Source organism: Dendrobates tinctorius, unplaced genomic scaffold, assembly GCF_039654945.1.
Source record: "Dendrobates tinctorius isolate UK_male_01 unplaced genomic scaffold, ASM3965494v1 ptg000093l, whole genome shotgun sequence".
NCBI lineage: Eukaryota > Metazoa > Chordata > Amphibia > Anura > Dendrobatidae > Dendrobates > Dendrobates tinctorius.
The window spans coordinates 18,534,129-18,554,204 of NW_027361761.1; the positions used below are offsets into that span (position 1 = coordinate 18,534,129).

The 20,076-nt window shown below is 44.7% G+C and overlaps 1 protein-coding gene across 2 annotated transcripts in view; it reads right to left on the bottom strand.

The window, feature by feature from the left end:
- Positions 1-868: 868 nt before the first annotated feature.
- The window catches only part of LOC141098592 (cytochrome P450 2K1-like), an 88,276-nt gene continuing 69,068 nt past the window's right edge, over positions 869-20,076 (bottom strand). For both annotated transcript variants that reach the window (XM_073586510.1, XM_073586509.1), the window contains 3 exons: positions 7,977-8,161; positions 1,726-1,867; positions 869-1,613 (listed from right to left, as the gene is read on the bottom strand). In XM_073586510.1, coding sequence (XP_073442611.1) covers positions 1,435-1,613; positions 1,726-1,867; positions 7,977-8,161 — 506 coding nt within the window. In that variant the 3' untranslated portion in view covers positions 869-1,434. The remainder of the gene's footprint in view (positions 1,614-1,725; positions 1,868-7,976; positions 8,162-20,076) is intronic.

Consider the following 20,076-nt stretch of genomic DNA (forward strand, 5'->3'; position numbering starts at 1 on the left):
ACTATTGCATGGGCTGGATAAAGTGAATCGGAGATTTAAATAATTAGAATTGACATAATGAATAAAGTTGCTATTTTCCCCCAAGCAGATGATGAGGATGTCGTCTATATATCGACCATACCAGACCAAATGTGACAAAAATGGATTGTGGTAAAAAAAAGTATTGTTTTTATCAGAAGCCAACAAAAATGATTGATAATGAGGGGGACAAGCATGACCCCATCTGTAATCTCTTTACCTGGAAGAAAAAAAATCATGGTTGAACATGAAAAAATGATGCTTCAACACAAAATCAGTAGCCATCAAAATAAATTCCTTAAGCTCAGAATCATATGAACTGTATTGATCAAGATGGTATAAAATAAATTGAATGGACAAATTATGAGGGAAACATGAGTACAAATTAATGATATCAAAGGATATGAAATGATATGCCTCATACCATTCCGTTGTTTCAAGCATTTGTAAAACAGTTGTATTGTTGCTCAGCAGTTCCTATTCCACATTATCCTTGCATGGATTTTTAAAGATATGTATTTGGTATAAAGGATGAAGATTTTTTATTATTGGATGTGCCTGTCCACCTCTTTTTTGTATTAGATATTTCTTGTCGGTCAGCAGCATTGGAATGGCATTCCGGAAAATAAAGACAGGCATCTCCTAAAATGTGAGTACGATGGAAATTTTCTCTTCTTTTTTTTTTGATTGAGAAAGAGTTGACTGAGTAGTGGGCTCCCCATTGAACAGTATTGGTCTTCTAATATGAGGCAAAAGGATAGTTTGGGCCCATCGGTGTCCAGGGCATGATGTAATTAAATCCTCTGCACTTACTATATTTATACACTTGAAAACCAAATATAACAAAGAATTTGGCAGACAAACTCAAATTTATTCAATGCAAAATGAATGCTCTGGGGTCTTCAAGAGCATGTTCAGCAAAATTTCTGGCTGTTGGTTTGGTGGATTCGTCGAAGGCAAATCGCAAATAAATAAACATTTTGCTGAATCTTTGATGCACCTAAAATCGATTTGCTCATCACTTTTAATAACATATGAATTACTACGCTACCCTAGACTAGCAGGGATGCAATCATTCAACCAAAGCCACCCTAAAATATATATACACCCAAACTAGACCCCAAGGCCCCGATTCATCAACACTGGCATTGGTCTTGATGAAGGGGCGTGCTGGAGTCAGAGGTACCCCATTAATTAAGAGATGCATGCGCCTCTTTGCACTTCACCACAAATCTTACTCCAGCTCCACACCCGTCTAGTTCCAGCTCTGCCCATCTTGGTGAAGATACTCAAAACTGGAGTGGAAAAAAATTCCCTTTGCGTAAAAATATTGTGACTTTTCAAGCATTTTGCTGCAGCTTAATGGAAAAGTACATGTGGCAACCACAAAGGAATTAAACATTTCCAAGAAGTCAATTAGTAGCGAGGAACTGCACAGATTTCATGTTCCTGAGGACGTAAGGTGAAGCCAATAGCAGCAGTGAGATCCAGCTTTGCCATTGGAGGAGCTGTGAATGTGAAGTTCTGTAGCAGCTTTGTAAAGAAGAGGAAAAGTTCCATTTTACCCATATTCTCTCCAGCACAGCTTCTCTTCCCTGCAAAATGGAGCAGACAGATGATGTAATAATTTTAGTTGATTATGAAATAAGATTCCAAAATCCTCAAGCGGTTGAGGTGTCTACTAAATTTACATCTAAGGATACTTACCAGCAGAAAATGGTAAAAAGGCCTCACTTTTTATGAAATTTCCATCAGCATCCAGAAAATGTTGAGGGTAAAAGTCGTCAGGTTTCTTAAAGTACTTATTGTCTCGTAGCACAGACGTCAGTGATGGAATAATGTAAGACCCCTGAAAAGATTCATGGATTCATGAATGAGTCTCCTTGCTGAATTTCACCAAAAAAGTAAGTAGATTTTATCACAAAACTTCCATCAATTATATCTGTGCACTATATGGGCACATCGTCAGGGCCAATATAAATGCTCATCAGTGATCATCACCGCCATCTTAAACCCTTTTCTGAACTTTTGGTGTATGAATAAGGAAGGTTGTTTGGCCTCATTTAGACATCAGTTTCTTTGATGTGAGGGAAAAACAGTGCCTTTCACTGATGAGAAAAAATAAAGTTTACCCACTTTCTCCTATCTATCAATCAGTAAAAAAGACAGCATGCCAATGGCATCCAAGTGCTATCCAAGTTACCCCTAGACTTTAACCCCTTCACCCCAAAGCCAAGTCAATTTTTACAATTCTGACCACTATCACTTTATGAGGTCACAACTTTAGAACTCTTCAACGGATCCCACTGATTCTGAGAATGTTTTCTCTTCACATATTGTACTTTATTACAGTGGTAAAAAATGTTGATATAACTTAACTTGTTTAAAAAATTGAAATTTGGCGAAAATTTAGCAATTTTCAAAGTTTTAATTTTTATGCCCTTAAATCAGAGTCAAATCACACAAAATAGTTAATAAATAACATTTCCCACATGTCTACTTTACATCAGCACAATCTTGAAACATTACTTTTTTTGTTAGGAAATTATAAAGGTTAAAAGTTGACCAGCGATTTCTCATTTTTACTACAAAATTTGCTAAACCAATTTTTTTTATTAACTTTGAGGGGCCTATATGACAGAAAATACCCAATAATGACACCATTCTAAAAACTGCACCCCTCAAGGTGCTCAAAACCACATTCAAGAAGTTTAGTAGCCCTTCAGGTGCTTCACATGAATTTTTGGAATGTGGATGGAAAAAATAAACATTTACTTTTCTTTTACCAAAATTTTCCTTTAGGCCTAATTTTTTTTTACTTTTGCAGTGGTAATAGGAGAAAATGGACCATACATTTTATTGTGCAATTTCTCCTGAGCATGCCAATACCCCATATGTGGGGAAAATCTACTGTTTGAAAACACGGCAGGGCTCAGAAGCAAAGGAGCGTCATTTCACTTTTTGAATGTAAAATTTGCTAGAATAATTAGCGGTTGTCATGTCGCGTTGGAGAGACCCTGATGTGCCTAAAGATAGGAATCCCCCAACAAGTGACACCATTTTCTAAACTAGACCCCTTAGGGAACTTATCTAGATGTGTATTGAGCACCTTGAACCCCCAGGTGCTGTGAAAAAAAAATGGCATTTCTCCCAGATAAATCTTTTTTAGCTCCAAATTTTGCATTTTCATAAGGGTAAAAAGAGAAATTGCTCCATAAAAATTTGTTGTGCAATTTCTCCTGAGTGCGCAGATACCCAATATGTGCAGGAAAACAACTGTTTGGGCGCATGGCAGGGATTGGAAGGGAAAGAACGCCATTTGACTTTTTCAATGTAAAATTTACTGGAATAATTAGCTGATGCCATGTCACGTTTGGAGAGCCCCTGATGTGTCTAAAGAGTGGAAACCCCCTCAAGTGACTCCATTTTGGAAATTATAACACTTTGGGAATTTATCTACAGATGTAGAGATGCTTTTGACTCCATGGGTGTTTTCCAGAAACAGGTAGCAGTTCCTGAGTGAAAATTGCGAACTGCAGTTGTAGTGACCAGTACCTTATAGTGACCAGTACGTTACTCCCAGCTCATGCTTCTGGAGATCATTACTACAGAAATGCCAAACATGTGGGCACTAAATGTTGTTTAGGCTCACTGGGGCTCACAAGGTAGGGGGCATTCGGATTTGGGAGTGGAGAATTTGCTGAATTTCTTTTGGCGGGTGAGGAACCATTTCACTTTTCCAGAGCCTTTGTGCTACCAGTAACATGAAAGTCCCTATATTTCCATTAACAGATGACAGATCTAAGTGTGGACTTGCTTTTTAGGTGGATTGAGTTGAAGCTTTTATTGGGAACATTTTACATAACGTTTGGGATCACATTTATCTGGCGCTCTACGCTGATCACTTACTTTGGGTTTCCATCTAAATCTCTGAGTAACGTGACAGATGAAACCCTCGAGGGATCCATTTACTATAATGAGGCAGCAGATTTACTCTGGACTCCATCTGGCCTCAGAGGTGTCGTTTCAGAAGTGCACAAAACTGTGCAATCCTAAAAACACGGACACCGCCGATCACGGGTTATATGGTGCCCAAAGTGACTTCATCTGCCTCATTTTAGGGAATTTTCTGTGGGGCGTTCTGTCTGAATCATGTATTTCAGAGATTTACACAGAAACCCCAGTGTAAGCGCTCAGCACAGAGCACAGGATAAATGTGCACCAAGCCTTACTGCGATCTTTGGGAGGCAGAATGAAAAAATCAAGAGCATGTGAAGAATTGGTTTTAATTATTTTTATGACGTTCCTCGTGTGGTATAATTGATTAGGCGACTTTATTCTTTGGGTTGGTGTTATTACAGCGATACCAGATTTATACCTGGTTTTTATATTTGGCATCTGTCACACACTAAAAGACACTTTATATTGCAAAAACTAGTTTTTGCATCACCATATTTTGAAAGCTATAATTTTTCATATTTCGGTCGACAGAGTTATTTGATGGCTTGTTTTTTGCGGGTCGAGCTCATGTTTTTATTGGTACCATTTTTGGGCACATGACATTTTTTGATCGCTTTCTATTTCGACTTTCGGGGGACAGAATGATCAAAACGAGCAATTCAAGAGTTGCTTTTTGTTTTGTTTTTTTTATACCGTTCCGTGTGTGGTAAAATTGGTGAGGTAGCTTTATTTTTCGGGTCAGTATGATTACAGCGATACCTCATTTATATTTTTTCTATGTTTTAGCTTTTTTACACAATAAAAACTATTTTAAAGAAAAAATAATTATTTTTGCATCGCTTTATTCTGAGTTATATCTTTTTTTATTTTTCTGCTGATGGAGCTGTATGGCAGCTTGGTTTTTGCGGGACAAGATGTGTTTTCAGTGGTATCATGTTTATTTACATCCGTCTTTTTGATCGCATTTTGTTGCACTTTTTGTTCAGCAGTATGATGATAAAGCATTGTTCTTTGCTTCGTTTATTTTTTTTACGGTGTTCACTGAAGGGGTTAACTAGTGGGGTAGTTTTATAGAGCGGGTCATAACGAATGCGACGATACCAAATATATGTTCTTTTATTTTTTTTTATTTATATAAATAAAATGTCTTTATTGGGAAAATATATTTTTTCTTTATTTAGGAATTTAAAAAAATATATTTTTACACATTATAATATTTTTATTTTTACTTTATTACATTGTCCCAGTATGGATCATTACTATATAAGGTCAGATCGCTGATCTGACACTTTGCACTGCTTAGTATCAGATCAGCGATCTGACAGACAGTGAAGGAGGCTTTTCAGGTTCTGCTCTCAGCAGGCGCTCACAAGCCAACTCACTGAAGGACCCGGAAGGACCACGCGGCCATCTCCCTGCGTGAGGCTTCTCTATGCCGCTGTCACTACTGACAGCGACATCAGAGGGGTCAAATGCCCGCGATCGGTGCTAGCGCCAATTGTGGGCATTGCTGTGGGGTTTCAGCTGTCACATACAGCTGACACCCGCACCCGATCATCGCAGTGGTCAGCGTGAGGTCATGCGATTGGCGCGCCGTTCTAGTACTGCTATTTGCGGGAACGCACTTCCCGTAGAGCAGTACTTGTATGGCGCATGTTGGGAAGGGGTTAATTGCTGAGTTTGATCAGACACTTGGATCAATATTGGACTTGTCCCTGTGATTTTGCATGGACCACTCAGACAGCAAAAATCACCGGAGTTGAGTATAGGTGTTATTATTTTTCTGGAGTGCAACCTAGGGATTGAGAAAATGTCCGAGTAGTGGACAACCCCTTTAAAACCCTCTTAAGGAAGCCTATCAGTCCAAAGCTACAAATTTATTGTGTCCATGGAAGAGAGCAGACAGAATACTAAATTAAGCAGTATTCATTCACACATGTTAGGAATCATGTGTACCCATGTTTTTGAAGTTTTAGTGCTGCAGCTGGCTGGTGGTGAGCAGGTGGCAGCCCAAAGGTAAGTTTGAACTATTAGTTTGCTGGGGCCTCTGACAGCGATACCACCTCTGCCACCGTGATAGAAGCTCTGATTTAGAGCACCACTATTCTGCCCTATAGAACTACGAAAACTAGTGCCAACAATAGGTTTGGCTGATTAACCTTCTCATGCTCAAAGGCTTTTTCTGAGGTCAGTCATTGACTTACAGGATAAATCACCTATTGGTGGCACAAAAGACAATTTTGGAGGCATATAGAGGTAAGGATGGGTTGGAGGTACTGTTTTGCAAGTATTATGTCCATACATATTTTTAAAGGAGCTTAGGAAAAAGTTTAGACTAACTGAATTTTGAATCCTATATTGGAAAGTGATGATGAAAAGCATGTCTCAGGCTATGTGCACACGTTGCGGATTTGCCTGCAGAATTTTCTGCACAGAATCTGCATCTCTTGGCAGAAAATGCAAGTAAAAATCAACGCAGTTTTGATGCGTTTTTTGTGTGGATTTTCATGCATTTTTTCCTGCGGATTTGGGATTTGTCTGTGTTTTTGTAAGCTAAATAAAGATATGCTATTTAACAAAAAAAAAAGATTTGTGATGTCATTTCTTTGTCCAACCTCTTATTTTGCATATTCCATTACACACACAAATAGATAGATAGATAGATAGATAGATAGATAGATAGATAGATAGATAGATAGACAAAGACCATGCTGTGAGGTCCAAACGTTGCACCACTTGGTGCTGGATTAAAGCCCACAATTTTTCTTTGAACTGGAGTGCTGCCTGGTTTTTTTTTCCATTTATATTTTGTGTTCGACAACCGCATTACTCAGGAAGTATTAGTAGTCCCATCGGACGATGCCTGCACACACAGACACACACATACAGCCCCGCAGACCCCCATACATACAGATTCACGTAGATACCGGCACACACACACACCACGCAGACCCCCCGCACACAGTCACCACCCACACTCCGCCCACACACTTCCCTCCTCCCAATCCGCAGCGCTTCACACACCCACATCCGCAGCAAATCCGCAGATCTTTTTTACACCAACTTTTTTTTTCCTGTGGATGTGCCTGACTCAATGGAAGTCAATGGGTGCAGAAACGCTGCAGATCCGCACAAAGAATTGACATGCTTTGGAAAAATAAAACGCTGCAAATCCGTGCGTTTTTTTCCGCAGCGTGTGCACAAAAAAACACCATTTCCCATAGATTAATATTGGCTGTGCACTACACTGAGGATTTAATGTGAATCCACGCATCCAAAAATGCTGCGGAAACGCATCAAAATCCGCAACGTGTGCACACAACCTCACTGTGTTGGACGGTTCCTGTTCTGTACTACACAGATAACTTACTAATTCAAATAGACACTAGGAAATGTTTCATATCCCCTGTAGTGTGCTGTAGGCAAACTGAACATTTACCAACAAGTTTCCCCATGGTTAAAACTAATCAATAGGAGTCCTGTAAGATGAAGACTTTGTGACTGCTGCAGCAGGTGATTGACTGCAGAAGTCTAGTAATAAGAAGAGTGCGATACTTTGATATCCGAACAGAACAGACTCCCCTTTCGGAGTCAATGCAGACCTCCAGGGCAGTCTGCGCTGGGTTATCTCATCATGTATTTATTATTTTATAATCATCCAAGCCTGTAAGTAGAAAAAAAATGCAATATCGGACTACCATTTTAAGCAGAGCATTGTGTCGGAGTTCTGTATTTTCTTCCATTTTTTTGTACTTCAAATTATCTCAGCTAATTCGATGTAAATACTTAACGTATGTCCCCCCAAAAAATTGAGAAAAGTATTCAAGGAGTGATACCTTTATCGGCTAACCAGAGAAATTATATTTGCAAGCTTTCAGGGCTCAAAAGGCCCTTTCATCAGGCTGGATTACAAGTCCAAAGAATCCTGAATATGACGTCTAATTTATCGAAACCTTTCAATATTTGAGCCACAGAGAAACTTAAATAAAAACACTTACTTTTGGTAGGAAGAAGCCCTTCAGGGTGACATCTTGAGTTGTCTGATGTGGTAGATTGGTTGGTACGATATTAGCGAATCTCTGAACCTCGTGGATTACAGCGTCTGTGTATGGCATTTGCTTACGATGCACCATCTGAGGCTCACCCGAACCAATAACCTTTTCAATTTCACTTTGAATTTTATCTGTTACAAAAGTGAGAATTACTATTAAATGGATTGTCCAATGCAAAGAAATCACTTAAAAAAAAAATAACAATAATAGGCCGATAGTGCTGCTAATGCCAAAGGAGACAAGGAGAGCAGCTGACACCGGCAGCAGCATGGAGGACTGTCATGGGTATTGTAGGTCAGTATATTTTTTTTTTATTTTATTTTCAAAACTTTTCCTAGGAATGGACAACTTCTTTAATGTCTTCAAGTCTTAGCTAAAACCAAACATTTTTTATTTCTAAACTTTTAATGCTGATGAATTATATGTGCAGTGACTCTCAGGACAGTTTTTACTCCATCTTTACAAACATTGAAGTGCCTGCAGTAGTTTCAAGGGTTTACCACAACAGAGAGGAGCCAGAATACCTCAGCGTCTGATTTCTCCAATGCTTGCACTGATTAGAAGCACTTCACCTTTATATTAAACTAGCTGAAGAGCCCGGCGCTGCCCAGACATAGTAACTAACTGTGGTTAGTTATAGCAAATTATAATTATCCTCCATCCCATAGTCCCGTGCCCATATACCCATCATACATATCCTCGATCCCATAGTCCAGTGCCCATATACCCATCATACATATCCTCCATCCCATAGTCGAGTGCCCATATACCCATCATACATCCTCCATCCCATAGTCCCATGCCCATATACCCATCACACATCCTCCATCCCATAGTCCCATGCCCATATACCCATCACACATCCTCCATCCCATAGTCCCATGCCCATATACCCATCATACATATTCGCCATCCCATAGTCGAGTGCCCATATACCCATCACACATCGTTCATCTCATAGTCCCGTGCCCATATACCCATCATACATATCCTCCATCCCATAGTCCAGTGCCCATATACCCATCACACATCCTCCATCCCATAGTCCTGTGCCCATATACCCATCATACATATCCTCCATCCCATAGTCCTGTGCCCATATACCCATCATACATATCCTCCATCCCATAATCCAGTGCCCATATACCCATCATACATATCCTCCATCCCATAGTCCAGTGCCCATGTACCCATCACACATCCTCCATCCCATAGTCCACCATTATGACATCATAATGAGCGGCGGGGCTTGCAACCTATGATGACATCAGCGTCATATACCCCATATACCCATTATGACATCATCATCACCATGGCAACCGTTATGATATAACCATCACCATTGCAACCTATGATGAATCAGCGTCACCATGGCAACAATTGTGACATCATAATGAAGGGCGGGGCTTGATGAACACACACTTTTTCCCCATTATAGAGATAGGGGCAAAATTGTTTGGTGAATTGGAACGCGCGGGGTTAAAATTTCGCCTCACAACATATTCTAGGACACTCTCGGGGTCCAGACGTGTGACTGTGCCCAATTTTGTGGCTGTAGCTGCGGTGGTGTGGATGCCAATCCCGGACATACAGTACATACATACATACATACACACACTTGAACTTTATATATTAGGTGGCATAAATTTATTTTAGCAGTCCAGGGACTAATCTGCTCAGTTGCGAGCTCCTGGAAGCTTTCCTGTGTTAAGGCTCTCAGCTTTGCCCTCTTAGCCACTCGCATCTCCTATATAATATGGATCCTGGCTAGCACTCATTGTCAGTGAAAGCTTATGCTGCATGGCTGGAGGTTGGTGGTGGTGTTTATTGGAGAAGGTGTTTGGTGGATTTGTCTATGACTGTTACTAGGTTTTGAGTGTGTGATAATTCCCTTTCTTCTCCTACTTTGGTAAAACCCCATCCTCCGCTCCCCAGTTTTTACATCTGTTGTTTATGTGTGTATATTTGTATGATTGGCATTTTCCTTTATCCCCGTTCATATTACCTTGTTAGTCTGACTGATGTATTATGGTATACTACTACTCCCCTCTTCTCTGGGTGGGGGAAGGGTACAGACTGAGGGCATATTCAGGAACTAAGGCAAGGTACATGGCTCCTGTGTCTTCACCATCAGAAGTAATCCGGGGAACAGGGCGAGCTAGGGCACTGATGGTGTTAGGTACAGGGAAGATGCCCCAGGTGTTAGGGACAGGGAAGAGTCCCACTTCTGCAATGAGGCGATATGAGCATCTCGCCTTAGCTAGCAGTCTACGCTAAGTCTTAGGTAGCTTCAAACGGGATTCAGCCAGGTGACAGTCATTCTCTCTGCCGGTTGTTAAACAGACAGCTGGCACAGAGAACCGGTAGAATGCCGGTTCTCTGCTTTCTATATTCATGTAGGCACCCAAACTTTTATTAATTATCTCTATTGCTCTTGTTATGTAAGGGATTTTGAGCTCTAGATTAGAGAAACAAACCTTTGATCCAAAATGGACATCATATGTAATTAATTGGATTACATGTACAGTAACCTCTTATATGGTCTGCGGAACCTCTATCAGCTCTTGCAACCTTCGAGGCAAGTGTTCCATCTCTGCTGCCCGCTGGTTGAATGAGATGTGATGACGAGTCCCAAATAGAGTTGAGCGACTTTTGTTTTTTTAGGGTCGCGTTTCGTTTCGTGAAACCCGACTTTTCCAAAAGTCGGGTCGAGCAAGATCGTCCGATTATAGGGAAAAGTCGGGGTCGTCCCGAAACACGAAACCCAATGTAAGTCAATGGGGAATAAAAGTCGGCAGTGAGAGGAGGACAGGAAACACACCTACAGTGCCCATTTGAATGCCAAAAGCATCAATTCTTCTTACTTAAGCTTGTCAACCTTAATTAACTTCATAATACAAGTTACGCACTGAAAAATGGGGGTTATTTGGCTAAAGTTGTGGGGGGGGAGGGCTGGCTGCAGGTTTTCATGTGCCCTGGGTGAAAGAGCGCCCCTTTAACACATACCACAACTCATCATGCTCCGATACGGCAGATAAATAGCGGTATAGTACAATGAAAAATACCTCACTTTTTACATCTCATGACGAGGCCCATCTATTTCTCCATACAGAATCATTGGTCCCATATAATGTTTGAAACAGTATATGATGAGCTCCACATAATGCTACAGTATATGTTGGTCCCCATGGATGAAGCTCCACTGTCTTATGGGCCCAAATAATGCTCCAAACATAATGGGCCCCATTTCTAATGCTCTAGTGTATAAAGGGCCCTGTAAATGCTGCTCCAGTGTCTGATGTCCACCTTTGGAATGTTCCAGTGTATGGTGGGCCCCATCTATCATTCTCCAGAGTATAGTGCTCCCCAAAAATTGCTGTCCCAACATTGAAAACAATCAAATAAGTCTCCTCGCTAGGGAATCCCTGTACTTGTCTGGACAGGTGCTGTAGCTTGCTTAACAGCTCGCCAGCCGTTCTCACGCCCAGTATGGATTGCACGTGATTGCACAAAGGTTAGAAAGGGTACCGTATCCCTGGATAACATGCATGGATAGCGTACACATTCAAAATATATGTCTCAGGAGGCAGGCTAAGACGGTGTCAGGCCCAGTATGGATTGCACGTGATTGCACAAAGGTTAGAAAGGGTACCGTATCCCTGGATAACATGTATGGATAGCATACACATTCAAAATATATGTCTCAGGAGGCAGGCTCAGACGGTGTCAGGCCCAGTATGGATTGCACGTGATTGCACAAAGGTTAGAAAGGGTACCGTATCCCTGGATAACATGTATGGATAGCGTACACATTCAAAATATATGTCTATACAGCATGAGGCAGGCTCAGACGGTGTTAGGCCCAGTATGGATTGCACGTGATTGCACAAAGGTTAGAAAGGGTACCGTATCCCCGGATAACATGTATGGATAGTGTACACATTCAAAATATATGTCTATACAGCATGAGGCAGGCTCAGACGGTGTTAGGCCCAGTATGGATTGCACGTGATTGCACAAAGGTTAGAAAGGGTACCGTATCCCTGGATAACATGTATGGATAGCGTACACATTCAAAATATATGTCTATACAGCATGAGGCAGGCTCAGACGGTGTTAGGCCCAGTATGGATTGCACGTGATTGCACAAAGGTTAGAAAGGGTACCGTATCCCCGGATAACATGTATGGATAGCGTACACATTCAAAATATATGTCTATACAGCATGAGGCAGGCTCAGACGGTGTTAGGTCCAGTATGGATTGCACGTGATTGCACAAAGGTTAGAAAGGGTACCGTATCCCTGGATAACATGTATGGATAGCGTACACATTCAAAATATATATCTATACAGCATGAGGCAGGCTCAGACGGTGTTAGACCCAGTATGGATTGCACGTGATTGCACAAAGGTTAGAAAGGGTACCGTATCCCTGGATAACATGTATGGATAGCGTACACATTCAAAATATATGTCTATACAGCATGAGGCAGGCTCAGACGGTGTCAGGCACAGTATGGATTTGACGGCCCAGATTACACAGCGGAGGAGCAGGGAGAGGTAAAGATTGCAAATGCAGGGGCCCTGCCCAAGCAAGGGGAGCCCACTCGTGGGCGTCGGTACTGGCACTGGGCCCCTCATAGTACAGCGGTGTGTCTGACGGCGGGTGTGCACCACCACCGTCAGAGACACTTGATTGCACTATGAGGGACCCTGTGCCAGTGCCCGCGCCCAAGAGTCGGCCTACCCACCTGTCCAGGGCAACGGCACTCGCACGGTGTCGTGCGCTAGGTGGTGACCCCGGCCATGGGGGGGGAGGCAGCACAGTTAGGGAGTTTTAGAAAGTGGCATATGTTGATGTTGGACATTCAGCTGATGCAAAAGGCGAAATAGGTGAAGTACCAGGAAGAGGTGGACCAAAGCAAGCCATTTTTCTGTCACCCTATGTGTCATCAGGGGAAGGTGGGACAAAATCCTTGGAAACCCATGCGTGGTTCATTTTAATGAAGATAAGATCATCCACATTTTGGGTTGACAGACGGGTCCTTTTTTCTGTCAGGATTGATCCAGCTGCACTGAAGACTCTTTCCGATAGCACACTTGCAGCTGGGCAAGCGAGCTCCTGTAAGGCATATTGGGCCAATTCAGGCCAGGTGTCCAGTTTAGCGGCCCAATAGTCAAAGGGGAATGACCTGTGTGGGAGAACATCGATATGGGAGGAAAAGTAGTTTGTAACCATAGTTGACAACTGCTGTCTCCTGTCACTTTCCATCGATGCAGTATTACCAGTTGTGTGAGCGGTATTTGAAAAATCAGTCCACAACATTGTCATGAAACCCCTGTCTCCAACGCCACTTCTGCTGTTTGCACCACGAACACCTCTGCCAAGCTGCCCCCGGCCCGTACGGCTCGTGTGAGAACCATCACCGCTGCTGTGTGCTGGGAATGCCTCAAGCAACCGATTTACCAGAGTTGCTTGTTTATTAGCCAATATTAGGTCAAGGTTCTCCTGTGGCATGATGTTTTGTAATTTGCCTTTATAGCGTGGATCCAGGATGCTGGCCAACCAGTAGTCGTCATCGTTCATCATTTTGGCAATGCGGGGGTCCCTTTTTAGGATCAGCAAGGCATAATCTGACATGTGGGCCAATGTTCCCGGTGTCAATGATGCACTGCGAGTGCTGGGTGGAGGAGCACTTTCTGGCAAATCCACATCCCTCCAGTCACGCACAAACCCTGTACCAGACCTTGCCACGCCAATATTTTCACTTGCCCCACGAGATGCATCCTCCTCCCCTAAGTAATCATCCCCATCATTCTCCTCCTCCTCCTCTTCTTCCTCCACCTCGTCCAGGAGAGGTCCCTGAGCAGACAACGGCTGAATGTCATCAAGGATTCCCTTCTCTTCTTCCTCCTCATCAACATTGGCTGCAGACGCCTGCTCCTTAAGGTGCGTCAAAGTTTGCATGAGCAGACGCATAAGTGGGATGCTCATGCTTAGGATGGCTTCGTCTGCGCTTACCAGCCGTGTGCATTCCTCAAAACACTGAAGGACTTTATAAAGGTCTTTCAGCTTCGACCACTGCACGCCTGTCAACTCCATGTCTGCTCTCAAAGTGCCTGGCCGTGTATCCTCCCACAAATGCATTATGGCCTGCCTCTGCTCGCACAGCCGCTCCACCATGTGCAGGGTGGAGTTCCACCTTGTTGCAATGTCGATAATGAGGCGGTGGTTGGGAAGGTGGAGCAATCGCTGCAGCTTCTGCATACGAACGGAGTGTACAGGCGACCGGCGGATGTGCGCGCACAGTCTTCGCACCTTCTGGAGCAGGGCTGTTAACTCCGGATAATTTTTGAGGAAGCACTGCACCACCAGGTTCAAGGTGTGAGCCAAGCATGGTATGTGGCTGAGTTTTGAAAGGGCTATGGCTGCCACAAAATTACGGCCGTTATCACTAACTACCTTGCCTGCCTCAAGATGTACACTGCCCAGCCATGACTCAGTTTGTCGCTTCAAGTACTCGGCCAGCACCTCGGCGGTGTGTCTGTCGCCCAAACACATCATCTGCAACACAGCCTGCTGACGCTTTCCACTAGCTGCTCGATAGGGGGACACATCGTGTGCAACAGTGGCAGCTGCAGATGGAGTGCTCGTACGACTGCGCTCTGTGGACGAGCTTTCGCTTCTGGAGGAGGAGGAGGAGGGTGGAACGCCTACAGCCAACTGTTTCCTATACCGTGGGCTAGGCAGCACTGTCCCACCACCGCTGTCCCCTGTGGACCCTGCATCCACCACATTAACCCAGTGCGCAGTGATGGACACGTAACGGCCCTGGCCATGCCGACTGGACCATGCATCAGTTGTGAGGTGCACCTTTCCGCTCACTGAATGCTTGAGTGCATGGACAATGCGGTCTTTCACATGATGGTGGAGGGCTGGGATGGCTTTGCGAGAGAAGAAGTTTCGACTGGGTAGGTCATAGCGTGGTACTGCATAGGCCATGAGTTCGCGGAAAGCTGTGCTTTCCACCAACCGAAAGGGCATCATCTCAAACGAGATTAGTTTGGCAATGTGGGCGTTCAAACCCAGTGTACGCGGATGAGAGACTGAGTACTTTCTTGACCTACTCATAGTGTCTGGGAGGGTGAGCTGGACTTGAGAGCTGCATATGGTGGAAGTAGCGGTGGACAGGGCGGACTGAGAGAGGGTTGATGATGGTGATGGAGTTGGTGTTCTTTCTGATGGCCTAGAATCAGTCTTTCGTTGATATAACAGTGGGATTCCCTGACTGCTGTGGTCTTGCAACGACACCTCAACATTTGCTGCTGTGCTAACCGGTGGGCTTACAGTGGGGGAAACAATGTAGCGTTGCTGACTACCTTCGTTGTGATCAGTTGCACATGTGGCACTTGAGGTTTGGTGTTGTGTCCACGCTTGCAAGTGCATGCTGGTTAAATGTCTAAGCATGCAACTGGTATTCAAATTTTTCAGATTTTTCCCTCGGCTAAAGGTCTTTGCGCACTTCTTACAGATAACCTTGGCCTGATCATGAGGATTTTGTTCAAAAAAGTGCCACACTGCACTCTTCCTACTTTGGCAGACATTTTGTGGCCTAGAACGCTGTGATCTTTTGACCCTCTGGACAAGCTGTCCAGCAACTCTTTTGATGTTTGGAACCTGTCTTTGGAGTGCTCCGGGCCTGCCAGATAACAGCTGTTGCGATGTCGATGTCTGCTGTGGATGCTCCTCATCTGAGCTATTGGAAGCAGCACCCTCTTCCCCCAATGGATGCCAATCTGGGTCAACAACTGGGTCATCCATCACCTCCTCTTCTATGTCATGTGCACCTTTCTCTGTGTCACCGTGTATGGTGGTATAGTGTGCGGGAAGGGGCACCCGAGTCTCATCAGGGTCAAAATCTGGCTCTGTACACTGCGAGGACAATGTAGTGCTCTGAGTGAATGTACCAGCAGAATCATCCATCAGCGGCTGTGCATCAGTGCACTCCATGTCAGATTAATCTTGGCCTGGGTAATTCACCATTTCACTTGATAATCCAGGCATGGTATGTGAAAACAGCTCCATGGAGTAATCAGTAGTATGGCCTGCGTCATCCTTCAATCTTGGTTGGGGTGAAGGACACAAGGAAAGGTGTGGTTCATGAACATGAGCCTCCAATGACAACTCAGTGCTTTTACTTTTTACAACTGAAGAAGAGGAGGCGATAGAGCTGGAGGCTGAGTCAGCAATGTAAGACAAAACTTTTTCCTGATGCTCTGGCTTTAAAAGCGGTTTGCCAACTCCTAGAAAACTAAGCGTTCGAGGCCTTATGTAGCCAGACGATGACGCAGGGTCAGCACCTCCTGCATTCGGTCCTATTTTGCCCTTGCCACTACCATCAGATCCACCACCAACACCATCATTACCAGCTGCCAACCCCCGCCCAATTCCACGGCCTCTTCCACCAGCCTTCCTCATTTTTGGTAGAAATGTAGACAAAATCCAACAAACTATATAGTAATGTAAAACAAGGTACAAGGTGTCTATAGGACAGGGGAGATTTAGAATTTCTGCACACACTTGTGGCCAGTGGACACTTTTGGATTGTGTGAGGCCCACTGATATCTGAGCGCTATGTGACACACTCGATGGCACAGCTGCCTGTGACCAAAGTGACGAGAGGATAATGGAGATTTTGAATCTCTGCGCACACTTTTGGACACTGGACACTTGTGGATTGTGTGAGGCCCACTGATATCTGAGCGCTATGTGACAGGCTCGATGGCACAGCTGCCTGTGACAAAAGTGACGAGAGGATAATGGAGATTTTGAATCTCTGCGCACACTTTTGGACACTGGACACTTGTGGATTGTGTGAGGCCCACTGATATCTGAGCACTATGTGACACGCTCGATGGCACAGCTGCCTGTGACAAAAGTGACGAGAGGATAATGGAGATTTTGAATCTCTGCACACACTTTTGGACACTGGACACTTGTGGATTGTGTGAGGCCCACTGATATCTGAGCGCTATGTGACAGGCTCGATGGCACAGCTGCCTGTGACAAAAGTGACGAGAGGATAATGGAGATTTTGAATCTCTGCGCACACTTTTGGACACTGGACACTTGTGGATTGTGTGAGGCCCACTGATATCTGAGCGCTATGTGACAGGCTCGATGGCACAGCTGCCTGTGACCAAAGTGACGAGAGGATAATGGAGATTTTGAATCTCTGCGCACACTTTTGGACACTGGACACTTGTGGATTGTGTGAGGCCCACTGATATCTGAGCGCTATGTGACAGGCTCGATGGCACAGCTGCCTGTGACAAAAGTGACGAGAGGATAATGGAGATTTTGAATCTCTGCGCACACTTTTGGACACTGGACACTTGTGGATTGTGTGAGGCCCACTGATATCTGAGCGCTATGTGACAGGCTCGATGGCACAGCTGCCTGTGACCAAAGTGACGAGAGGATAATGGAGATTTTGAATCTCTGCGCACACTTTTGGACACTGGACACTTGTGGATTGTGTGAGGCCCACTGATATCTGAGCGCTATGTGACACGCTCGATGGCACAGCTGCCTGTGACCAAAGTGACGAGAGGATAATGGAGATTTTGAATCTCTGCGCCCACTTTTGGACACTGGACACTTGTGGATTGTGTGAGGCCCACTGATATCTGAGCGCTATGTGACACACTCGATGGCACAGCTGCCTGTGACAAAAGTGACGAGAGGATAATGGAGATTTTGAATCTCTGCGCACACTTTTGGACACTGGACACTTGTGGATTGTGTGAGGCCCACTGATATCTGAGCGCTATGTGACAGGCTCGATGGCACAGCTGTGACCAAAGTGACGAGAGGATAATGGAGATTTTGAATCTCTGCGCACACTTTTGGACACTGGACACTTGTGGATTGTGTGAGGCCCACTGATATCTGAGCGCTATGTGACACGCTCGATGGCACAGCTGCCTGTGACCAAAGTGACGAGAGGATAATGGAGATTTTGAATCTCTGCGCACACTTTTGGACACTGGACACTTGTGGATTGTGTGAGGCCCACTGATATCTGAGCGCTATGTGACACGCTCGATGGCACAGCTGCCTGTGACCAAAGTGACGAGAGGATAATGGAGATTTTGAATCTCTGTGCACACTTTTGGACGCTGGACACTTGTGGATTGTGTGAGGCCCACTGATATCTGAGCGCTATGTGACACGCTCGATGGCACAGCTGCCTGTGACCAAAGTGACGAGAGGATAATGGAGATTTTGAATCTCTGCGCACACTTTTGGACACTGGACACTTGTGGATTGTGTGAGGCCCACTGATATCTGAGCGCTATGTGACACGCTCGATGGCACAGCTGCCTGTGACCAAAGTGACGAGAGGATAATGGAGATTTTGAATCTCTGCGCCCACTTTTGGACACTGGACACTTGTGGATTGTGTGAGGCCCACTGATATCTGAGCGCTATGTGACACACTCGATGGCACAGCTGCCTGTGACAAAAGTGACGAGAGGATAATGGAGATTTTGAATCTCTGCGCACACTTTTGGACACTGGACACTTGTGGATTGTGTGAGGCCCACTGATATCTGAGCGCTATGTGACAGGCTCGATGGCACAGCTGTGACCAAAGTGACGAGAGGATAATGGAGATTTTGAATCTCTGCGCACACTTTTGGACACTGGACACTTGTGGATTGTGTGAGGCCCACTGATATCTGAGCGCTATGTGACACGCTCGATGGCACAGCTGCCTGTGACCAAAGTGACGAGAGGATAATGGAGATTTTGAATCTCTGCGCACACTTTTGGACACTGGACACTTGTGGATTGTGTGAGGCCCACTGATATCTGAGCGCTATGTGACACGCTCGATGGCACAGCTGCCTGTGACCAAAGTGACGAGAGGATAATGGAGATTTTGAATCTCTGTGCACACTTTTGGACGCTGGACACTTGTGGATTGTGTGAGGCCCACTGATATCTGAGCGCTATGTGACACGCTCGATGGCACAGCTGCCTGTGACCAAAGTGACGAGAGGATAATGGAGATTTTGAATCTCTGCGCACACTTTTGGACACTGGACACTTGTGGATTGTGTGAGGCCCACTGATATCTGAGCGCTATGTGACACGCTCGATGGCACAGCTGCCTGTGACCAAAGTGACGAGAGGATAATAGAGATTTTGAATCTCTGCGCACACTTTTGGACACTGGACACTTGTGGATTGTGTGAGGCCCACTGATATCTGAGCGCTATGTGACACGCTCGATGGCACAGCTGCCTGTGACCAAAGTGACGAGAGGATAATGGAGATTTTGAATCTCTGCGCACACTTTTGGACACTGAACACTTGTGGATTGTGTGAGGCCCACTGATATCTGAGCGCTATGTGACACGCTCGATGGCACAGCTGTGACAAAAGTGACTAGAGGATAAGGGAGATTGGATTGCTTTTAAAAAAGCAGTTTGCGGAGCAGTGGGTAAACAGCAATGCCAGCGTGTCAGGAAGCCTTAAAAGGCAGTCCAACAACCAACACCACTGATACACCACAATATAGCCTCCCCTTGCACTGCACACACAGTGACTTGTGTGTTGTGCAGGCCAAATCGCTAGCAGCAGAAGCAGTTTTTTTGTCTTCTTCCCTGCCTAACGCTCTCCCTACAGAATCAGCAGCAACCTCTCCCTATACTAAGATCGGCAGAAGTAAGATGGCGGTCGGCGTGCACGCCCTTTTATACCCCCTGTGACGTCCACAAAAGCAAGCCAATCACTTGCATGCCCTTCTGAAAGATGGTGGTGACCCGTGCCTAGGTCATCACGTTGCCCACAGTGTCCGTGGATCCTGATTGGCTGAAAAAGAGCGCAAAACAAACTTTTGAAACGCGACTTTGGCGCGTATGTCGCCGACCTCGTGGCCGACCTCATCCTAGGGTCGGGTTTCGTTTCATGAAACCCGACTTTGCCAACAGTCGGCGACTTTTGAATTTTATTTTTTCGACCCGTTTCGCTCA